A 20530-nucleotide genomic window follows, 5' to 3' on the forward strand; every position below is an offset into this window, starting at 1 on the left:
GCATAAGGGAGGAAAAATGAATAAAACCAAGAGCCTTCAAACTGACAGCAACTGATATTTTCATGTTTAAGTCTTGATCTCTAGACCACTGTTTCCCAAAATGTGGTCTACAACACTAATTCTAAAGGGTTTCATCAAGAGTATTCACCCCAGTGGTGAAGAAAGAGCTCTCAAATTACACAAACTCTTCTGAAAAAGAAGAGGAAAAAAAGGAATATGTCCTAACTTGTTTTGATTTCAGCATTGCCTTAAAACCAAACCTGACAAGAAAATGAGAGGCAGATATTTCATGAACATAAATGCAATAATCTTACCAAAAATAATTGTGGATAGAAAAAATACAACACTTCCAGGTTGAGTTTAATTTCAGGAATGAGAGACCTCTTATTCAGTGGAAATAAAAATAAATATCAATAGAATAAAAAATTTAAAGTGTATAATCATGATGCAGAAAAAGCACTTGATAAAATCAATATCCATTCATGATTTTAAGAAACAATAAACAAACTCTATTTGGCAACTTAAGAATAGAAGGAAATTTCATTAACTTAACAAAGAGTGTCTGTAAAACATCTAAAACAAACATCCCACTTAATGGTGAAATAGTAAAAGATTTCCCCAATATTGGAAATGAAATAAAGATGTCCCCTTCATCTCTTCTGCTCAACACTGCCCTGGAGGTACTAGCCTGTGCAAAAAGAGGGGGGGGGAAGTATTAGGATTGGAAATAAAGAAAACTACTTCTAGAAATAGAAAACTATTTCAAGATGACATATTTATATGTAGAAAATCCAAAGGAAGAGTATGTTATGTTGTAGAGCAATTAATACAGTGTGATATTGAGAGTTTACAAAGAGACCAACAGAATAGAAAAGATAGTTTAGAAGCAGATCCACACATATACAGATCCGTGATTTATGACAAAATTGGCCCTGCAGAGCAGTAGGAAAATGAAGGTCTTTTTAAGAAATGGTTCTGGATCAATTGGATATTCTCCAAAAAAAATCTTGACCTCTACCTCATAAACAAAAATCAGTTTCAGGTAGGCTGTAAACCTAAATGTGAAAGGTTAAGAAAAAAACTTGAAGATAAAACAGGAGAATATATTTATGACCTTAGAAAAGGCAAACATTTTGTAAAATGTTACAAAAAAGACTAACCACAAAGGAAATACTGATAAATTGGGTTACATTAAAGTTAAGAACTTCCACTCATCACAGCATTCTGTTAAGAGTGAAAAAGCAAATCACATAGAGGAAGAAGATATTTGTAGTACACATATCTGACAAAGGACTCATATCCAAAATATGCAAAAAGTTTCTACAAATCAATAAGAAAAAGATCCCAAAGTGGGCAAGATTTTTAACAGGTACATCACGAAAGAGGACATCAAAATAGCCAATAAACATGATGTTGTTTAACCTCATTAGCCCTCAGGGAACTCCAAAATGAAACAATGAGATATCACTACACACACACACAGAGGAAGAGCTAAAATTTTAAAAAGCCTAACAATATCAAGTGTTGATGATGTTGTGGTACATCTGGAACTCTCAGGCACTGTTGATGAGAAAGTCAATTAATATTAGTCAACAATATCTGCTAAGCTGAAATCTAAAAATTAAAAATTCACACATAGCCACTGAGCCATTTGGTTAAGATCAAGTGCAGTATCAGTTTACTAATACAACAGCCAGGGATTTGCTTTTTTACATATTTTGGACCACATTAAATGCAGTTGCATTAAAAAAAAAAGCAAAATTCATTCATACAGAATTCAATTTCATGACTGCCTATAATATACACTTAAATCTAGACTCCTGACCACAGGAATTTTACAATCAGGGTTTACCAGGGAGTACCTCTGGCTCAATACATCATCCCTATCAGGATGGTTTCGAAGTCCTGCTGTTCCGGGTCACTGGGGTCATCCCCACACACATAGGAGAACATCCCGTGAAGAGGAAGAGTGGATAATCTGAGGGCATAGAGGTCAAAGGAGGCCAGATGGGCAAATCCTTTAATTCCCTCATTTCTGCTGTCTGCCCTCTCTTGTCATTGTCTTACTGTACAGAAGGCTCAAAGGCTTCTCCAGCCCATGTTGGGAAACAGTCTCCCAGCATATTGGGAGTGAGTCTTCATACTATAGGATCAGACAGCTTCCAGTGTGATCACTAAGTAATCTACCCCATCAACCCTTCCTACAGGGGACCTTTGAGATATAAGGAGTTGTAGGGAACACATGAAAGTGAGGAAGCTTTGGCAGTCTCAGGTTTGTTGTTTACATTTTTGGCCATCATTAGAATTTTTAGCTATGGGGAAGGGCCACAGTTCATTGAGACACAAGTGTGAACTGCGCACCCAATGAGCAAATATAGAGCCCCCCTCCTGCTTCCTTCCCTCCACTCCAACATCTGTATAGTAATGATATTCTCAGCATTATACCTGCTTCTGAAGTTCTTTAAGAGTTTGAGGATTCTGGAAGCACATTTTAAGAGCAGCCAGGACTATAGTGTAAGACATGATCTAGTTAGACCATATTCTAAAATGACAGTCACTCTGCTAAATACAAAATAAGAGGCACAGATCATTAAGTGATGACATTCTTCAGAGGAAGGGGAGTATTCCAGTCCTTATGGGGATTGGGGAAACTTCAGGAAGATAGGACTTGATCTGGACCCTGGAGGGTGGGAGAAAAGCCTGTGGAGCAGGGAGAAGGTGAGGTAGAGAGAGAACATAACTCCAGGGAGTAAATAGCTTAAGCCAGGGAACAGAGGCAGGGCAGAGTGAGACAAGCTGCTTGAGTCAAGTATATGGTTTGTGTTGAGAAGCAGTCTGCAGTAAGACTGAAGGGGTGCACTGAGGTGGAGATGGGGAGGGTGCTGAACTTGAACTGAGTACTAACACCATTCAGTAAGCAGTGGAGAAAGCCCTGAAGAGATCTGAAGAGGTGGAGTGAGGGTGGGGAAAGGGGGATAATAGGAAAGCCAATCTATGCATGCTCTGACAAACTGCATAACCCAGGACCTTTCTAACATCAGTTCATGGGTCTGTGCCCACGTGGCTGTTTCTGAGCCTGGGGCTAGGGGCTGGGTGATAGGGATTGTAGTAATTGATCTACATGGAGCCCCAGCAATGATATTAGTAGTATAGGTCTCCACTATACTCTCAAAATGACTTCACCCTTGCACACAGCTTCAATAATCTATGTGCCAGTACTCACACATGAAATTCTCCAATTAGGCCCTTCTAAGATCAAACTTTGGAAAAGGCAATGGCACCCCACTCCAGTACTCTTGCCTGGAAAATCCCACGGACGGAGGAGCCTGGTAGGCTGCAGTCCATGGAGTCGCTAAGAGTTGGACATGACTGAGCGACTTCACTTTCACTTTTCACTTTCATGCATTGGAGGAGGAAATGGCACCCCACTCCAGTGTTCTTGCCTGGAGAATCCCAGGGACAGCGGGGCCTGGTGGGCTGCCGTCTATGGGGTCACACAGAGTTGGACACGACTGAATCGACTTAGCAGCAGCAGCAGCAAGATCAAACTTATAAATGCAACTGCCTACAAGGCCTCTCCTCCATAATGTCTCAAGGGTGCCTCAAACTCAACATAACCAAGGTAAACTCTGACGTTTCCCTCCCCCAAACTGCTCCTCTTCCTCCAGGATTCCTTATCTCAAGGAATGTCTAAGATACGCACAAAAGCTTGGGACTCATCCCCAACACTTTCTTCCCCTTCACTGCCACCCATCTCAAATTCCCACCAGATTTTCTCTCCTAAATCTCTGGAATCTAGCCATTTCATGCTACCTCCACTGCTGCCATTGGAATCCGAGCCCCCTTCGTCTCTCACTTGGACAACTGGTGTCCATGTATCTTCTCATGCCTTATCATTCTGTTACATACAACTGGGATGAAATTGATCATTTCAAGCCATTCTGATGTTTAAAAGCCTCCAATAGTTCCCCCCTACTCTCAGAATAAAATCAGACTCCTGACAAGGAATTCCTTGTCAGGTGTCTGGCCCCTACTCCCTCACTTGCCGTCTGCATTGCCCTCTCAGCCCCACAAAGGGTCTTTACATACACTATTCCAGATACCTGCAGTGTTCCTCTTTATCTTTTCCCACTAGTTAATTCTTCAGAGCTCTACTGGAACATCATGTCCCCAAAAAGCTTTCCCTAACCCCCAAACTTGAATTGGTCCCACTAGTACAGTGGCTTTCCAGGTTTTTCACCTACTGTGACCCATGGAATGAAATACATTTGACTTTGTAACCTGGTAAATACATATATAAACTGAATGATAATTCTTACACTTACTATGTGACGCATAGATATTTTGACTTATTTCACCTAAAAGCAATACAGAACACTCAGTTTGGTGGGGGGGGGGGGTGGAAAGAGGGGGGAACCATAGCTCTCCTTCACAGCACTCGGCCCACTTTTTGATTGTTGGATGATTATCTATCTCCTTTAAAGCCTGTACCCGTTCGGGAGTATTTGGTATTTTGCTCACCATTATAGCCCCTGTACTTAGCAAATTATCTGAGCCTCAACAGGCACTTAAAAAAATTTGAACAATGAAAAATATAAATTTGTGACTTAATACTGTGTCTTTGTAGTGCATATCACAATTAAAACTGACTACTCTAGACTAACTGCAGGAAGGCAGGAATCCTATCTGTTTGCCCCCTTTTTATGTCTCCAGCATTTAACACTGTACCTGGAAAATGGTAAATAATAATTCCCCAAGAACACCATTCAAATCCTGGTAACCAGCTTCTGAAAAGAATAAGTTAATGAAGTTGAAAAGTGTCTGCTGCTCTTCATAGTTATCCATTCTAAGTCCAGTTGCCTCCAAGACTTCAATCTTTGCTTCAGAGACTAAGAAAAACCCAGCTTATTCCAAAAGGAAAATGGAACCTTCATTGGAAACAAATTCTTCATGGACAGTCAGGTGTGGCAAATCAGAAACTACTAATGGGTACACCCAAAAGTAAACAGTTAATTATGTGGGAATAGCTGGTTATAAGTAATTTTTTAAAAAAAAATTTAGTTGGAAATGCTTCATGTAATCTCTACTCCCAAAATTATGTCACAGCTAATACTTCACAGCATTCACACTCTTTCTATATATTATTCTTATTTGAATGGAATAAGACATACTTTGCACTTACCTTGTAATTCCCAAGATAGCGTCTCTGAGGACAAAATTTATGGAAGTAAATTGCTACAACAGATGGTATAATCCCAGCTAAGCTTCTCAATAATCCTTGCACAAAAATCACGTGGACATAGGAGCATGAATGGCTTTAGAGTGATTAAATTGGTTGGCTATAGCAAATTCTTTGACGTCATAAACTCAGACACTCCCACTGAACACTCTTAGTATTTAACATACAACTAATCTCTTTTATTTTCCAATCTTCCCTGTACTTATCTAATTTCTTAAATGCTCTTATTAAGAGTTTCTCACAAATCTAGTGTCTCCTGTTAATTTGTCGAGATAAATTTCTTGTATATAGGACATGATGAATTAACACATTTCTGGTTAGTCTTTGAAGGATTTTAATTCTCTATTTTCATTTATATATGTTCAATACATAGAGAATATAGGCTATATGCTGCATGCTAAATTGTGCTGTGTGGCAAGTTGCTTGTCGTGTCCAGCTCTTTGCAACACTATGGACTGGACTGTAGCCCACCAGGCTCCTCTGTCCATGGGATTCTCCAGGCAAGAATACTGGAGTGGGCTGCCACTCCTCCTCCAGATCTTCCCAATCAAGGGATCAAACCCACATCTCTTATGTCTCTTTCATTGGCAGACAGCTTCTTCACCACTATCACCACCTGGGAAGCCCAGTATAGGCTACACCTATGAGGTAAACTTGGAACAGGATACTGGGATAGAGTGGGAACTCAGGATCGGAGTTAAAGAGGCTCCCACTGGCCAAACAAGAAGCGATCAATAAAAAATAGTAACAATGGGTTGAAAGAAAAACCCATTTAGATCCGAATTCATAATGACACTTAAAAACAAAATTTACTAGTAACTTTTAGAGGATGCAACTCATTATTTTGAATACTAGTAAATAAAATCATGTGTTTATTTTTTGCCTTTCCTATACAAATCCTGGTCCTGTGTAATCAAATAGTTGATGAGGTGATGCTTCTCCTTTTAATATCCCAGCTGAAGTAAAGAAGGGCACAATTAAACTGTCAAGTCTTTTGCAAATCCAAATAAGTGAGTCTTGAATAACAATGGCTGCTAAAATCACAAAAGGAGACAACCGATTAGTCCTCCTGTATTTAGTACCAGGTCTACGACATACTTGCGCCAGAAAATCCTGATCTTAATGTGATCAAACCTCTAGCGTGGTCCAATAGAACTTTACGAGCCACATGTGTAATTGTACATCTCAAGTCAAACTCAGTTTCAGTTCAAACTCAATTTCAAGTGCCCAACAGCCATAGATGGCTATGGTATAGTTCTGTCTAATCATTAAATTATAAGAAATACAGGAACAGAGGAATATGTAATCACAATGATGCAGTTAGCTAAATCCAGACTGGGAACTCTTTAGAAAAAAAGATGATCTGATTTCCTCAAGTAATAAGTTGCAAGGGAGCGAAAGAGTGAAAGTGTAACAGTACATAGGAAGAAGACCTACGGGGTGTGAGAAACTTAAGAGACACATCAGCTAACACTGATGCATAGATTGCATCCAGATCTTGATTTGGAACAAAATGTAAAACACACATTTCTGAGATCATTTGAACACTGACTGGATATTTGATGATACTAAGGAGTTATTTATTTCTTTAGGTGCAATAATAGCACTATGGTTAAATTTTTTTAATGTCTTAGAGCTATATACTGAAACACTTATGAAGTAATATGGCACCTGAGATTTGCTTCAAAATAATCCAGTGTGATTGGTAGGCGTACAGATAAAACAAGATTGGCCAGGAGTTGACCATTTTTTGAAGCCAGATGATGAAAAAAATTATACCATTCTACCTTTCAATGTTTTAAATTTTCCACAATTGAAAAAAAAAAGAAAGAAAAGAAGACCTGGGATAAGATTACAGAGATACTGTCCATATTGTCCGAAGTACAGTTTGTGAAAGACACTACTGTAAGTCTTCTTTCTGAACTCATGACGTACCAGTGGCTGCTGCCACCACCACGACACAGGGCAATAAACTAGGAAAAACTTAACAAAACAAAAAACCAAGCAAATAACAAAAATAATGCTCACTTTATTAAAACTTCGCAGAAGCCGAATGAGAGGAAAGAGGGAATTGTTTTTTCCACCTGAGACTGTGTCTTTTCCCTGGGTTCCACTGCCTGAGTTTTCCTGAGTCCCTGCTCCACACTCCCTAAGCCCATCAATGCAGGTATCTTCAAAGCAAGGCTCTCTGGAACCAAATATATATTGTACAATTCATCTTTTATTTCTACTTGTCCTGCAGCTCACCAGAAAATGGTGGAGATTTATAAGAAAAGGGCACACAGGCCTGTGGGGTTATGTGAGCCTGACCATGTCAGATTCTGAGGTTTATGAGCTTAGACACACTTTGGAGGAGTGGTGGCACTCACACCCTATCTGTTAACTCTGTAATGCATAATATAGAAACTCAACAGTGCGAATGAAACAAAAAAGGGACCAATATGTTAGTTAGTATCTTGTACCCAAGTGCTTCCAATTACATGAAATCACTTCCAAAGCTGAGGTGTCCTTTCCTGCTTATCCAGAGCTGGATTCCACATACAAAGTCTAGTGCTTGAGGTCTGCCTTCCTGGAGCAAATGCCTAGTTACTAAATGTGAACTTTATACTGTGTGTGTGTTACAGCAGTGAGAAAGAGTGTGCAGTGATTTGGGAGGCAACAAATTGAGGGCAAAGGCTCAAACTAAAAAATAAAAATATTATTTATTTAGCTTTTTGGAAATAACACAATGACAAAAAAGGAAAACCAAACCAAAGAAAAAAACCGGACAATGTTATATGATTGATCATCTCCAGGCACAACAGCATTTATTAATGAATATAAAAAATAAATTTTATTATTTCAATCCACTTCCCCCCTGCCCCCCACTTCAACTACATGTATATTTTTGGAAGCTTAAGTTCCTAAGAAAATTCCACAATTTCCACTATCCTGGTTCCCACAGGGTGGGTGACTGAGTGAAGTTGATCAGGGTCCCAATCCCATAAGGAAATTAATTTTTATTGTTGGGGATTCTGAACAACCAGACCTTTAGGAACTTAAAAAGCAGATGCTTTCATTAGGATCCTTCTAACACGGGGGACATGCAGCCAGCTTCCATTAAAACACAGTCCAGTTTGGATACAAGTACTCTGCAGGCTTTCCAAGTTCTCTACATGACTAGCAGTGAGGCCACCAGCTTTTCTGGCAGCCTAGCCTCTCCAGCTGCACCAAAAGTAGAATTCACAAAACTGAAGATAAAGCCTTGCTGACTTTTCTTCCTGGAAGTTAGGGGGGTCTTTGGGTAAGAAAGGTAAGGAGATTTTGCATCAGGCTTGCCTTACCAAGCAGTACTGGGGGAAGGACTGCTAACCTACCCAGAGACACCTGTGTCGAGGATATGCGTGTATAGTGTACTTACCCATTAGCACGCAAGAAAGGTACGAGTAAACTTGCGAGTCACTCTGGACGAAGCCCCTCAACACAGAGGCAAATTCGGTGAACCAAGGCCAGTGCCTGTCATGATAACCTCAGTCCACCTGGGTCTTTTCTTGAAGAATCGTATTCATCTCCCGATTCAAGAGGCACCTCTGACTGAGACAGAGGACGGAAGGAAAGTGTACCCTCTGGGCAGGGCAATGCCACACGGAGTTTGGTCTACTGTACAAGACGGCAGCATCGCTGATACTCAGAGCTGGAAGGAGCCTTGGCTGGATGACACTCCTGCAACGTCTTTTACTAATGCAGCTTAACAGCGGTTGCCCAGATGTCGTTGCTGGGGAGCGGGGGAAGGACCCATCCTTGAGGAATGGAGCTGCCTTTGGGATGATCAGATGGCACCAGGTACTGATCCCAATCATGCCTTAATAAGAACATTGTAGAACAACTGTTTACTTCTGTTTTATTCCAAGCAAGATGCTAGCAACTAAGTATTCTATTTCAGGACTCTGCTCTCAAATGACTGATGAATCTACTAAAGAACTTCATTTATAGAAATTATGCAAAAGACTACTTCTTAATGTACATACAAATGGGGGAAAAAAACTCCAAAGAACTTGTATTTTATGGATAACCAAATAGTGAATATAGCGTCGATCCTCACTATTAACAGATTCTGTATTTCCAAATTTGCCTACTTGCTAAAATTTATGTGTAACCTCCCAAATCATTACTCGTGGTGCTTCCATGGTTACCTGCTGACACGCACAAAGCAGTGAAAAGCCTGAGTCACCAAAGGGCATGTTCCCAACTGCAGTGGGACACGGTGACACTTTGCCTTCTTGTTTTCAGCTCCCCTGCCGTAAACAAGTGTCCTTTTTGTAGTCTATTTAGTGCAACATTCTTCACATTTTTGTGCCTTTTATTGGCATTTTGTTGTTTAAAATCACTCCCAAGTATAGTGCTGGAGTGCTAAAGCTAGCATGAGAAGGCCGCGATATGCCTTATGGAGAATATATGTATGTTAGATAAGCTACCTTCAGGCATGAGTTATATGTTAATGAGTTCAGTGTTAATGGATCAAAATATATATTAAATAAGGTGTCTTTTAAAAAAGAAAAAATTTATATAGTGATTGGTTGATGAAATGTTATGGCCAGAGGCTCACAGGAATCTAATTCTATTTTTCCTTTAGGAGCAGGAGTTCAACATTCTCTAACTCGGCATTTGCAGCTTTATAGAATACAGCTCCTATGAATAATGAGAATCAACTGTAATATATGTAAAGGCTAAAACTTGTATATTAGCCAGAAATACACTTTTCCCAGCACACTGCTGAACAGCACTGTTGGATCTTTGGAAGGATCCTCAAAGATCACTTGATTCGGCAGTTTTTCAAAGTGAGCTTTGAAGACCCTTAGATCCAAGGAGATGCTTTGAGGAGTCTAGAAAGAACGAGGCGCTTCTAGTCACTAACAGATTTAAGCTGCCTGTGGAACCCATCCATCCATTCATTCTGTTATACAAACTGAGTTCTCAAAAGACTGCATCTGGGAGGGTACTGCTGTTCACGTTTGAAGGCCACAGTCTAAGCCTCCATTTGCATCTTGCAGGTAACGAAAGTGAGGCTCAGAGCTAAAACTTTACCCAGCTCATTAGTAACTGCAGATTAAGGTGAGACTCCTTGTTCCTAGCTCTCTTGGCTTTGAACTCACAAGTCAGTCTGGGTCTTAAACAGTCTCCACAGGTAAGTAAGTACACAGGGAGGGTTTCTTTTCCTTGGCCTGTGTAGCCGCAGAAGAGAATTAGGAAAAGGAAGTCAATGTTTTAAATCAACATAACAGCTATAGCATGGGATAACACAGAGGGCAAGTCACAACCTGAGTTTCAGTGTCTTCACCTGTTCAAATAGGGACATGTACTTCTCAAGAGTTGATGAAGACTAAACAAGATGTAAGGGGCATCCTTCAAACTTGGAAACATTACATAAATTCATAAGAACTAAAAAAAAAAAAGACATAGTAATAGACCCCAACAACATAAGCACTGCCTGTTGCTACCTAAGGGAAAGAAGACGTGGACAATGCCCCTCTGACCTTATCTGGATGAGTGCTGGCAGGGAGTGCTCAGCTTGGAGGTAATACTGCCGGAAAGGCTGCAAGAGATGGGCCAGCGGGAACTCATCTGAAAAAGAAAAGGCACCATGCCACGTCATGCTTACTGTGCAGAGCGTATTTCCCAAGGCAAACCGACTTAGTCTATGATTATACAATGTGATCAAGTGTGTCTCCTCTTCAGCCCTGATTTCCAGGATATAGTTTAGAATTCAAATCCTAAAGGTGTCACTTGTCCTCGACACCTCTTAGCTTAGGTGGAGATCATCCATGAGCAAAAAGCTGTCAATCTAGTATTTTTCTTTTCTCTACTGGCTACAGAGGAACTTACCTGGATCCCCAAATAACTTGGACTCGATTTCATGCTTCTGAAGTAAAAACTTCTCTTTTTCTTTCCTTTGTTTCTTTTCTAATTCTCTTTTTCTCTCTTCCTCTTGTTCTCCTTCTAACATAACTTGGAGGGCTCTCTCTTCAGCTTCATAGAGTTCAGAGCGCTTTTTAATGAGTTTTCTCAGTCGCTGAAGGTGATGCTCAAAAGTCTCATCTGCTGAGGCTGGAGGACAGACCCCTGGGCAACGAGATCCAAATGGTGTTTAGATACAACCTCTTCTTATCCCCAAATCCATGTTCTAAGGAGCAGACTCAAAGTCCTACTTCCAGTATGAGTTTGGTTAGAGTTTACAAAATCCAACCAATCTTCGAGGCTCAATTTGACCTTTCTGAGTCTTCAATTAATTTGAGCCTACCCTGAGTTTCACTAACTCCTCTTTCTGTATCACACCACTTAACCTTTGATTTTGTTTATTTATAACATTTTTGACCCTTCAGCTGGACAGTTCCTTTACTAAAGGGAGGAACTTTTATTTCTTCACAGTAAAAATAGCACAGACACCTAGACCCAATTAATAAATAATTCTCCCTCTGATTGAGTCTGAACTTCTGAGAGTACACACTTGAGCAGTGAGAAAGAAATACACTTAACCAACTGCAATAACCTCACAAGTTGTTAATGAGAGCAGCATGACCAACTATTCCATTTGCCCAGTTTTAGCACTGGAAACCCAGTGTCCTGGGGATGGCTGGTCACCCTGATTTGGAGGTCTGATTCTTTTCTCCCTCAACTACTGCAACTAAATGGCTGTGGAATTTGCTCTCCTATCTTCATCTCCAAGGCTAACGGTTCTTCAGATCATTTTGTTAGGATTTCTTTGCTTGAGCAAGTTTTCATCCACTCACTCCCACCTACGGAAACTCTACAACTCAAATCCATCTTCTACTAAGTTGATAATTATTTTCCAAATACACATAAAATTCTTATGTACTGAGAAATTTAAACTGTCATTTTGTTGCTCTGTAATGAGTTTATGGTTTTGTCTCATTTCTTTACCTAGACCAAGGATTGACAAACTTTTTCTATAAAGGGCCAGACACTGAATATTTTAGGCTTGTGGATCATACAATCTCTGCTACAAAAACTAAAATCTGCCAGTACAGCAAAAATATACAGCTAATCCATCAGCCCCAAAGTGCCTCCAGACCCATGAGAAGGTGTGGCCTGCTCCCATCTCAGTTTGCTGGGCCACACCACCCACACTCACATTCCTCAGCCTTTCATGGATCACTTCTCACTACCCAGACACGTTCCCTCTGAAACGGCACTCCCTACCAACCCTCTTCCAGACTCCCTGCACTGACATGATCTGGGTTAGATGAGATCCTTCCACTGTCTACCATTACTTCTCTAGTTCGGGCAGCTCCCAGATACCAATGCCTTCTCCGTTATTCCCCTTTATTTCCCTTGAGGCCACCCATGCCTCAGGGCCTCACTCACTCTTCGGACCTTGGCATAATTAGAAAAAAGATTCCACCCCTGAAGTCTTAAATCCAATTATTCTCTTCTCTGGCTTTTTACCTGAGACTCCATCAGTTTCACTAAAACCTCCAATCTGGGAATTCCTTGGTGGTCCAGTGGTTAAGACTCTACATTTCCACTGCAGGGGACATGGGTTTAATCCCTGGTTGGGGAACTAAGATCCTGCGTGCCATGCAGTGCAGCCAAAAAAAATTTAAAACCAACAAAACAAAACCCAAACAAACAAAAACACCCCTCCAGTCTATCAGATTTCTCCAAAATGTGTGGTCACCCACAAAGCAAAGCGCCAACAGCCCTGTGCTCTGTGCTCACCTGCCAAATGCACTCCCATGACTGTGTGACCTGGTGCCAGTGTGCACACTCGTCAGCTCTGCCCACAACAGCACCTCTCTGCAGCCAGATTCCCATGCATCTCTGGTTGGCTCCCATTCGTTCCTCACAGCAAGTATTTCAAACCTGCAACTGCTCTCCTAAAGCCTTCCTTCTCTACTCTAAGCAACCCATCTAGCCTTTTCCCTAGAGAAAAAGAGGCCATCAGGAAGGAAATTCCTTAACATTTTTTCCCCTGACTTTGCTCATTTGCCTTACTACTCATCCTTGCCCTCTTCATTTTCATTCCAGTGGAAAATGGCTCCTTCTCCACTGATGTGAATGCCTCCATCCGGGATCTGAATCTCCCTACTTCCTATAGGACCTCAAGCCATCAACTATCCCTCCTGCTTGCCTTCACAGGCAAACTTTTAGTGAGTTGGAGTCACTGTTTGCTTTTTTGATTTCCTATTTCCTCTCTGATCTTGGCTAGTCTGTCTTCTACTCATACCACCCCACTGAAATGCACCCCACACAGGTCACTAATGATCTGTTAGGGATGGTCCTTAATCTTCATATTACTTGATGGTGATGGTAATAACAATAGGAAGAAACACTTAAACATTTGCCAGGATGATTTTAAACACTTTATGCATGTTTACTAATTTAATCATTGCAACACTCCAAGGATAGGTACTATCACTATTTCCTTCGTACAGGTGAGGAAAAATCAAGGCACAGAGAATTTCAAGTAACCTACCCATTATCACACAATCTCTTTCAGCATTTGCAGCTTTTCAGAAGAAAGTAGGGAGTCTACATGGGCGCATGCCAAGTCGCTTCAGTTGTGTCTGACTCTTTGCGACCCTATGGACTGTAGCCAGGCTCCTCTGTCCAAGGGATTCTCCAGGCAAGGATACTGGAGTGAATGCCCTCCTCCAGAGAGTCTTCCTGACCCAGGGATCGAACCTGTGTCTCTTACATCTCCTGCCTTGGCAGGCAGATTCTTTACCACTAGTACCACCTGGGAAGCCCCAGGAGGTCTACACTTTCCTCCTATCTCTCTTGATCTCTCTTGTAGTCTCCTCCTTACCCAGCTTGATTTTGACATTTCCTAGGATTTTGTGTTTGTCTCTCATCTCATACCACACAATCTGCTTAAGGTCATTCCAATTTATGGCTATATGCTGATAAACTCTTATCCAGAATGCCCCAAGGGCACCTCAAACTCAACAGGTCTTAAACCAAACTCATCAGCCCTGAGCCTGTTCCTGCTCCTGTTTTCCTGGTCATTTAGAATGGTACCATCATTCATTTAAGAGATCAAGCTAGAACCTGAAAGTCATTTTTTCCTTCAGCTCCCACATGAGCTCCTCAAGTTATTTACTTACGTGTATATACGTACTTCACGCACACTACTCACATCTCTTAAATCCATATATTTTTCTCCAACTCACCATCTGACCCTTATTTCACACTCCCATATTATCCATGCCCAGACAACAGTACCCTATCAGTCTCTCTTTTCTCCTCCCTCCTAGAAGCCCCTAACCTCCCTCTACTTTGCCAGCACTAATCTTTGTCATCATTTCACTCTCTAGTAAAAGTCTTTCAGTGGTTCCACTCAGTTTTAAGCATAGGTGCGATATCTAGTCCTAGTCCATAAGACTCTTTACAACTTGCCCCTGCTTACATAACCAGCTTTGTTTTCTCAGTACATAATTGGAGAAGCACATGCCTTAAAGAGAGGAGTTAGAAAGTTGCACTTCTTCTTTCAAAGTATCCAACAAAACCAGTTACTAGACACTAACTTGTTTTATGGCAGGCCTGGCGTGCTGCAATTCACGGGGTCACAGAGTCAGACACGACTGAGCGACTGAACTGAACTGAACTTGTTTTATACTCAAGGCTGCTGCTGCTGCTAAGTCGCTTCAGTCGTGTCAGACTCTGTGCGACCCTATAGTTGGCAGCCCACCAGGCTCCCCCGTCCCTGGGATCCTCCAGGCCAGAACACTGGAGTGGATTGCCATTTCCTTCTCCAATGCATGAAAGTGAAAAGTGAAAGTGAAGTCGCTCAGTCGTGTCCGACTCCTATCGACCTCATGGACTGTAGCCTACCAGGCTCCCTCCGTCTATGGGATTTTCCAGGCAAAAGTAACTGGAGTGGGGTGCCATTGCCTTCTCCGTATACTCTAGGCAATTAATTCCAAAGAGTCTGCTTATTTTAGATCATAATTTCTCCTAAAATTTCTCCCTTCTTTTGGAAAGTGAGGAAGGCTAACAGTGAGAAATTATGCTGGTGAATTCACTTGATGAAAGTTTACTGAACATACCTCATGGAAGACATTTTTGTCAGGAAAAGAAAGAGGAAGACACAGTAGATGCAAACTCCACTCTGACTCTTGAATGGGGTCATCTGATTCTGAGACCTGAATCTGAATCAGCCAGTCTGGAGGCCAGCATGCAGAAGCTTATCACTTAACTAATGAATGTGTGGGCAGAATGCACATGTCCCGGAGAAATTTTATTAAGGGTCTGAGTTGTAGTTTTCAATCATATTTTTAAACCACACAGGACAAATCTTTTGCTACTGTGGTACTTGCTAATTTGTGCAAATATCCCTGGTGACTGACAATGGCCTACTAAATAAGGCAGTGCGTTGTCCCAGCCAGGTGCAAATGAAAAGGAGCAGCAGATCCCCTCAGAAAAGATCAAGGAAGGATGGATGATGCTGCATCTGTATTTACTTCTGAAGGACAGTGAGAGCTTAAATGGGAAAGATGGAATTGAGGGCCCTCCAGACAAGCAGACTGGCAAGAGCAAAGATATAGGCAAGCAAACGGAAAACAAACTGGAGAACTTCTAGAAAACCAATGTTCCCTCTAGAGTCCAGAGGAGACTACTAAGGTTTTCTAAGTCCAAAAGTGGCTTGCAGGTGAGTCAGGGACACCCATGCAATCTGCAATGCACTCCCTGCCCCGTCTAACCATTCATATGTTTTCAAACAGCAATGTTTCAGGTTTGAAATGTATTTGAAGGAGCATGATAAGTTCTGACACCTTCTGAAACACCAAGTAAAGACAGAGTAGCTTTCACCTTGGTATATGGGCAAAGTTGACCAGCCATGACAACCTCAGTCAGAAAAGTGTGGCCAGGAATGCCTGGGCTGGGAATGATGAGTCAAGAGGAACATACGGCAGTGGGTTTCCACATCCTTTTCAATTTTGGATACCCAGGCACTGGCACCCCACTCCAGTGCTCTTGCCTGGAGAAACCCATGGATGGAGAAGCCTGGTGGGCTGCAGTCCATGGGGTCTCTAAGAGTCGGACACGACTGAGCAACTTCACTTTCACTTTTCACTTTCATGCGCTGGAGAAGGAAATGGCAACCCACTCCAGTGTTCTTGCCTGGAGAATCCCACGGACAGGGGAGCCTGGTGGGCTGCCGTCTATGGGGTCACACGGAGTCGGACACGACTGAAGTGACTTAGCAGTAGCAGCAGCAGGGCTAAACATCTGAGGCTTCCTGCTTCAAAAGTTCTGAGGTACTGTTGATAAGCTTAAGTTAGCCTAGTGGGTGAAAATAATGAAGTATCAAGCATTTTTTTCCATCAAACGCTTTGGGGAGGGGGAGGTGCCAAGGTAAAGAAAAAGAAGAAATGCAACTTCATGCTTACCTTTCCTTGCCGCAGCCTCTTTCCTAAGCTTCCTCAGTTTCTCCAAGGCCCGAAGAATATCCACCATTCTTTTGGTGTCTGCTTGTTTTTTCCTCACTTCAGATAAGACACCATCAGCAGCAGCTTTAAGTTCCTGCTCCTGAAGGAGAAAGAAAAAGAGAAGCCATGAGACCTAGTATGGAACCTAAAGAGGAACAACCTTACAACAGAGGAAAGCTGCCTGGGCTTGAGATCTCAGAGGATTGGGCGGTCCCAGGGTTAAGAAAGACTCCACTGGATCGACATCCCAGTTTCCTGGGCTGAGCACAACTCCCCTCTACACTGCTCCAGCCCAGGGATTATCTTCTCCGAAGCGTCCACATGGGCCCTTGTCTTTGTTTCTTCCTCAGAGTTTCTCAAGTGTGGTTCAAGGAACATGTGCATCCAACTTACCTTGTCAAGCTGAGGCTCGATGGTTAAAAATGCAGACTCCTAGATGCAAAGATTCAGACTAGGAGGAGGATAAGGAACGGGGTTGGAAAGGCCCAGACTCCATGGTGTTCTCATCTAAGCACAGCCTGTGCCCTACTGCCCTAAAGTCTTTGATAGGACAGCCTTTCCAATATCTGAAAATCCACTCTTACTCTTCTTAAACTGGTTCACATGTAGACTAAATAACCCTGGTTCCTCAAGTCACTACTCATAGGACTCCCTCTCTAGTACCCTTGCAGTGGGTGGTAGGGAGGATCCTTTTGACTAAAGCTCTCTTTCCCATCTGTCAAATGAGCACTATAATTTCACCATTACAGATACACCATGCTGTTTCACTCTTGTGTTCCTGGAACTGTACATGTTGCTTTGACTTAGCTTAAACATTTCCTACAAGACTCAGCTGAGATGTCACTGGATCATCTGGGAGGCCTTCCTTGATACTTTCCCCCAACCTCTAGCTGAAATCCTAACACACACCATGCTATACAGACACGATCCCCCGTAGTCTTCTAAGCCCCTCAAGGATAAGCTCTGTGTCCTATTCATCTCTATCTCCAGTACCGAGTAGTGGGGCAGCCCCAGTAGGTCCTCATTAAATGTCTGTTGAACTGGCTCAAATTCCCTTAGATTAAGGCACTGCCTCTCCTTTAAAGCACTGATATGTTCCTGGAGGTGTCAAGACAAAGCTTGCCATCAGTACACTTCACAGGGGAGGTGGATCAGACTCAGGGCTGTGGCAGCTAGGAGGAGGCAGGAAATACTAGCTGGTTGTGGAGAGCAGAGGGAAAGGGGAAGTCCCTTGAAGACTCAAAAGTAATGAGGATGCCTTAGTTATAATATCTGACCAATTTCCAGTTTCACCCTTGCCCTCTACTTAAGAACTTGAGGTCAGTAGGCTTTGGAGTGAAACTGCCCCCAAATCAGTTGTGTGATCGTTGGCAAGTTAATCTCTCTATGCCTCAATTACCCAATCTGCAAAATTATGGTAATACTGCCTACCTCTCAGGGTTGTTACAAGATCTGGCATTTGCAAGTAAGGACTGTAGGCAGCATAGTGTCTAGTATATAGTAAGTGCTCAAAAATACCATTGTTGAACTTGAGAATACAGTTGAACTTGTAAACAAAGGAATCTGGGGCAATCATCACTATTGGCCCATCAGCCAATTAGGGTATATATGTTCCTGGAGAAACGGCCCAAAGTTCTTTTTATTTTGTTATTTTTGAAATCACCTAGAGCAATACAAGACGCAAGGCCCAGACGCTTGTTCGTCTTGAATGTTACTAAGTGGACAGAAGGATGGAGCAAGAAACAGATCTGTCATCCCCGTACGATCATTGCGTAATCCTATACTTGGTATTCATGAGACTTTGCAGCGCACCTAAAGCATTTGTACTGTGTACACTATACACCATTAACAAGCAACCAGAATGGAGATATGTGGTAGGAAAGGCAAACTATCTTTTTATTTTACGGATTAGGAAAAAGAGGCTTAAAGCTGGGAAATGACAGTGCAAAGCCTCACGCTCCTTCAGGTGTCAACCACCACTATCCCGGCCCCCGCGAGCGTCCGCTGCTCTTACCCGCTTCTTCTCCTCCACCTCCTGCACGCACTGGACCCTCCAGCGGTCAATCTCCTGCTCGCGCTCTGCTGCCCGCGCGGCCTCCGCCTCCCGCTCGGCCTCGCGTTCCCGGACCCTCTCGCGAAGCCGCAGCCGGCGGCGCCGGACCCTCTCCAGCCTGCGCCGCGCCTCGCCCACGTAGGCGGCCTGGGTCAACAGCCCTAGTCGCTCGGCCAGCTCGGCGCGCAGCGGCTGTGCCTGCGCATGCAGCTGCGCCCAGGCCGCGCCGTCGGCCTCGGCCTCGCGCAGGGCCTGGCCCAAGTCGCGCAGCCGCCGCAACAGGCGCAGTGCCCCCCGTAACCGGGCGCGCACCTCGCCCAGGCTGGGCCCGGCGGGCGCGCGCGAGGGCACCGAGCCGCCGGCCCGCCGCGGGGTTCCGAACACCGCCTCTAGCCACTGCCGGTCGCGCAGGCGCTGCAGGGCCGCGTCCCCGAGCGCGTCGGACGGCGGCGGTGCCTCAGGCCAGCGCGGGCTCCAGGGCGGCCCCGGGCCTGGAGGCGGTGGCCGCGGGCGCTCACCGGCGTCGTTCCTAGGAAGGGCCGGCACTGGGGCGGCGGCGGAGGCAGCGGCGGTGGCGGCACCGGGTAGAAGGAGCCGCCGCCGCCACCTCCACCGCCCCCGCGGGAGACTTCCCCAGGGGCCCGGGGCTGCAGAGCCAGCGGAGGCTGGAGGAAGGGGGCGGAGGCCCCCGGAAAGGAGCCAGGCCGCTGGGGAAGAGGCGGCGGGAAGGCCGGGGAGGGTAGTGGCGGTGGCGGACAGCCGAAGGGAGCGGGAGGCGGCGGCTGCGGGGGCGGCGGGCCGGGGCGACCCGGGGTGAAGAAGGGTGGCAGAGCCATGGCCACCACAGAGGGATTCTGAGAAGTGACAGGAATCTGAGTGGTTCCCGGAGAAAGTGTCTTCCGGGAGGAAGTGACGCATACCACGCGCGGCACTAGAGTGACGCTGCGGCCCAGGGACCTCCGCGCAAGGCTGGGCGTTTTCATTCAATCCTTCAAAACCACTGTCCTTACTGAGCATTCTAGGTGCGGAGTTAGCAGCTTTGCAGTGAGAACAGATACAGTTCCTCTCCTTGTAGGAACTATTTAATCAAGTAATCATTCAATCAAATGCAAAAGTGCGGCCGTGGATGTGAAGGAAAAGAAGGCAAGAACTTACAGGAAAATTTGATTTAAAGAGGTTGGGGAAGGTCGTCCTAAGGATCTGAGACTTCATCTGAGGTCTGAAGGGTAATTATGAGTTAAATAGTGAAAATGAGAGGGACGCCCGGTACGGATGGGAACAGTGTTTACAAAAGCCCTCTAGTGGATTACAGGAGTAGGTCTGGTGTGGGAACTGAAAGAATGCCAGTGTTGATGGACCACAGAAAGCCTGAAGGAAACCTAGTGATCCTGGGAGGCGGACTAGATCATAGGATCCAGGATCTGATATTTTAAGAACAGTGGAAAACCACTGGAGGGTGTTAAGCAGGAGGGGCAGGGAAGCCCATATGAACTGTAGATTCGTACGTTGTAATACATAGTACAGCAAAATCCTATGTACTCTTTACCCAGTTTCTTCCAGTGGTAACATCTTGTAGAACTGTATTACAATATCACAACCGGAATGTTGATCTTGATGGTCAAGATACAGAACATTTCCATGCTTCCAAGAGCCCTCATTTGCCCTTTTATAGCTACACCCACTTCCCTTGGCAACTACTAATCCTCCATTTCTGTAACTTTTTTTCCTTTTGAGAATGTTGTATAAATGGAATCATACAGTACCTAACCTTTTTACTGTTTTCGCTTAGCATAATCCTTTAGAGATACA

At 43.7% G+C, this 20530-nt stretch overlaps 1 protein-coding gene across 1 annotated transcript; it reads right to left on the bottom strand.

Moving 5' to 3' along the window:
* Positions 1-7922: 7922 nt before the first annotated feature.
* On the bottom strand, positions 7923-19604 carry PDCD7 (programmed cell death 7). The gene is given in 6 exon segments (XM_070377281.1): positions 7923-9080; positions 10753-10840; positions 11102-11338; positions 16630-16768; positions 18683-19248; positions 19251-19604. Coding segments are annotated over 6 exon segments (1461 nt in total). The 5' UTR covers positions 19558-19604; the 3' UTR covers positions 7923-8956.
* Between the last annotated feature and the right edge of the window lie 926 nt (positions 19605-20530).

Source organism: Bos mutus, chromosome 10, assembly GCF_027580195.1.
Source record: "Bos mutus isolate GX-2022 chromosome 10, NWIPB_WYAK_1.1, whole genome shotgun sequence".
Taxonomy (NCBI): domain Eukaryota; kingdom Metazoa; phylum Chordata; class Mammalia; order Artiodactyla; family Bovidae; genus Bos; species Bos mutus.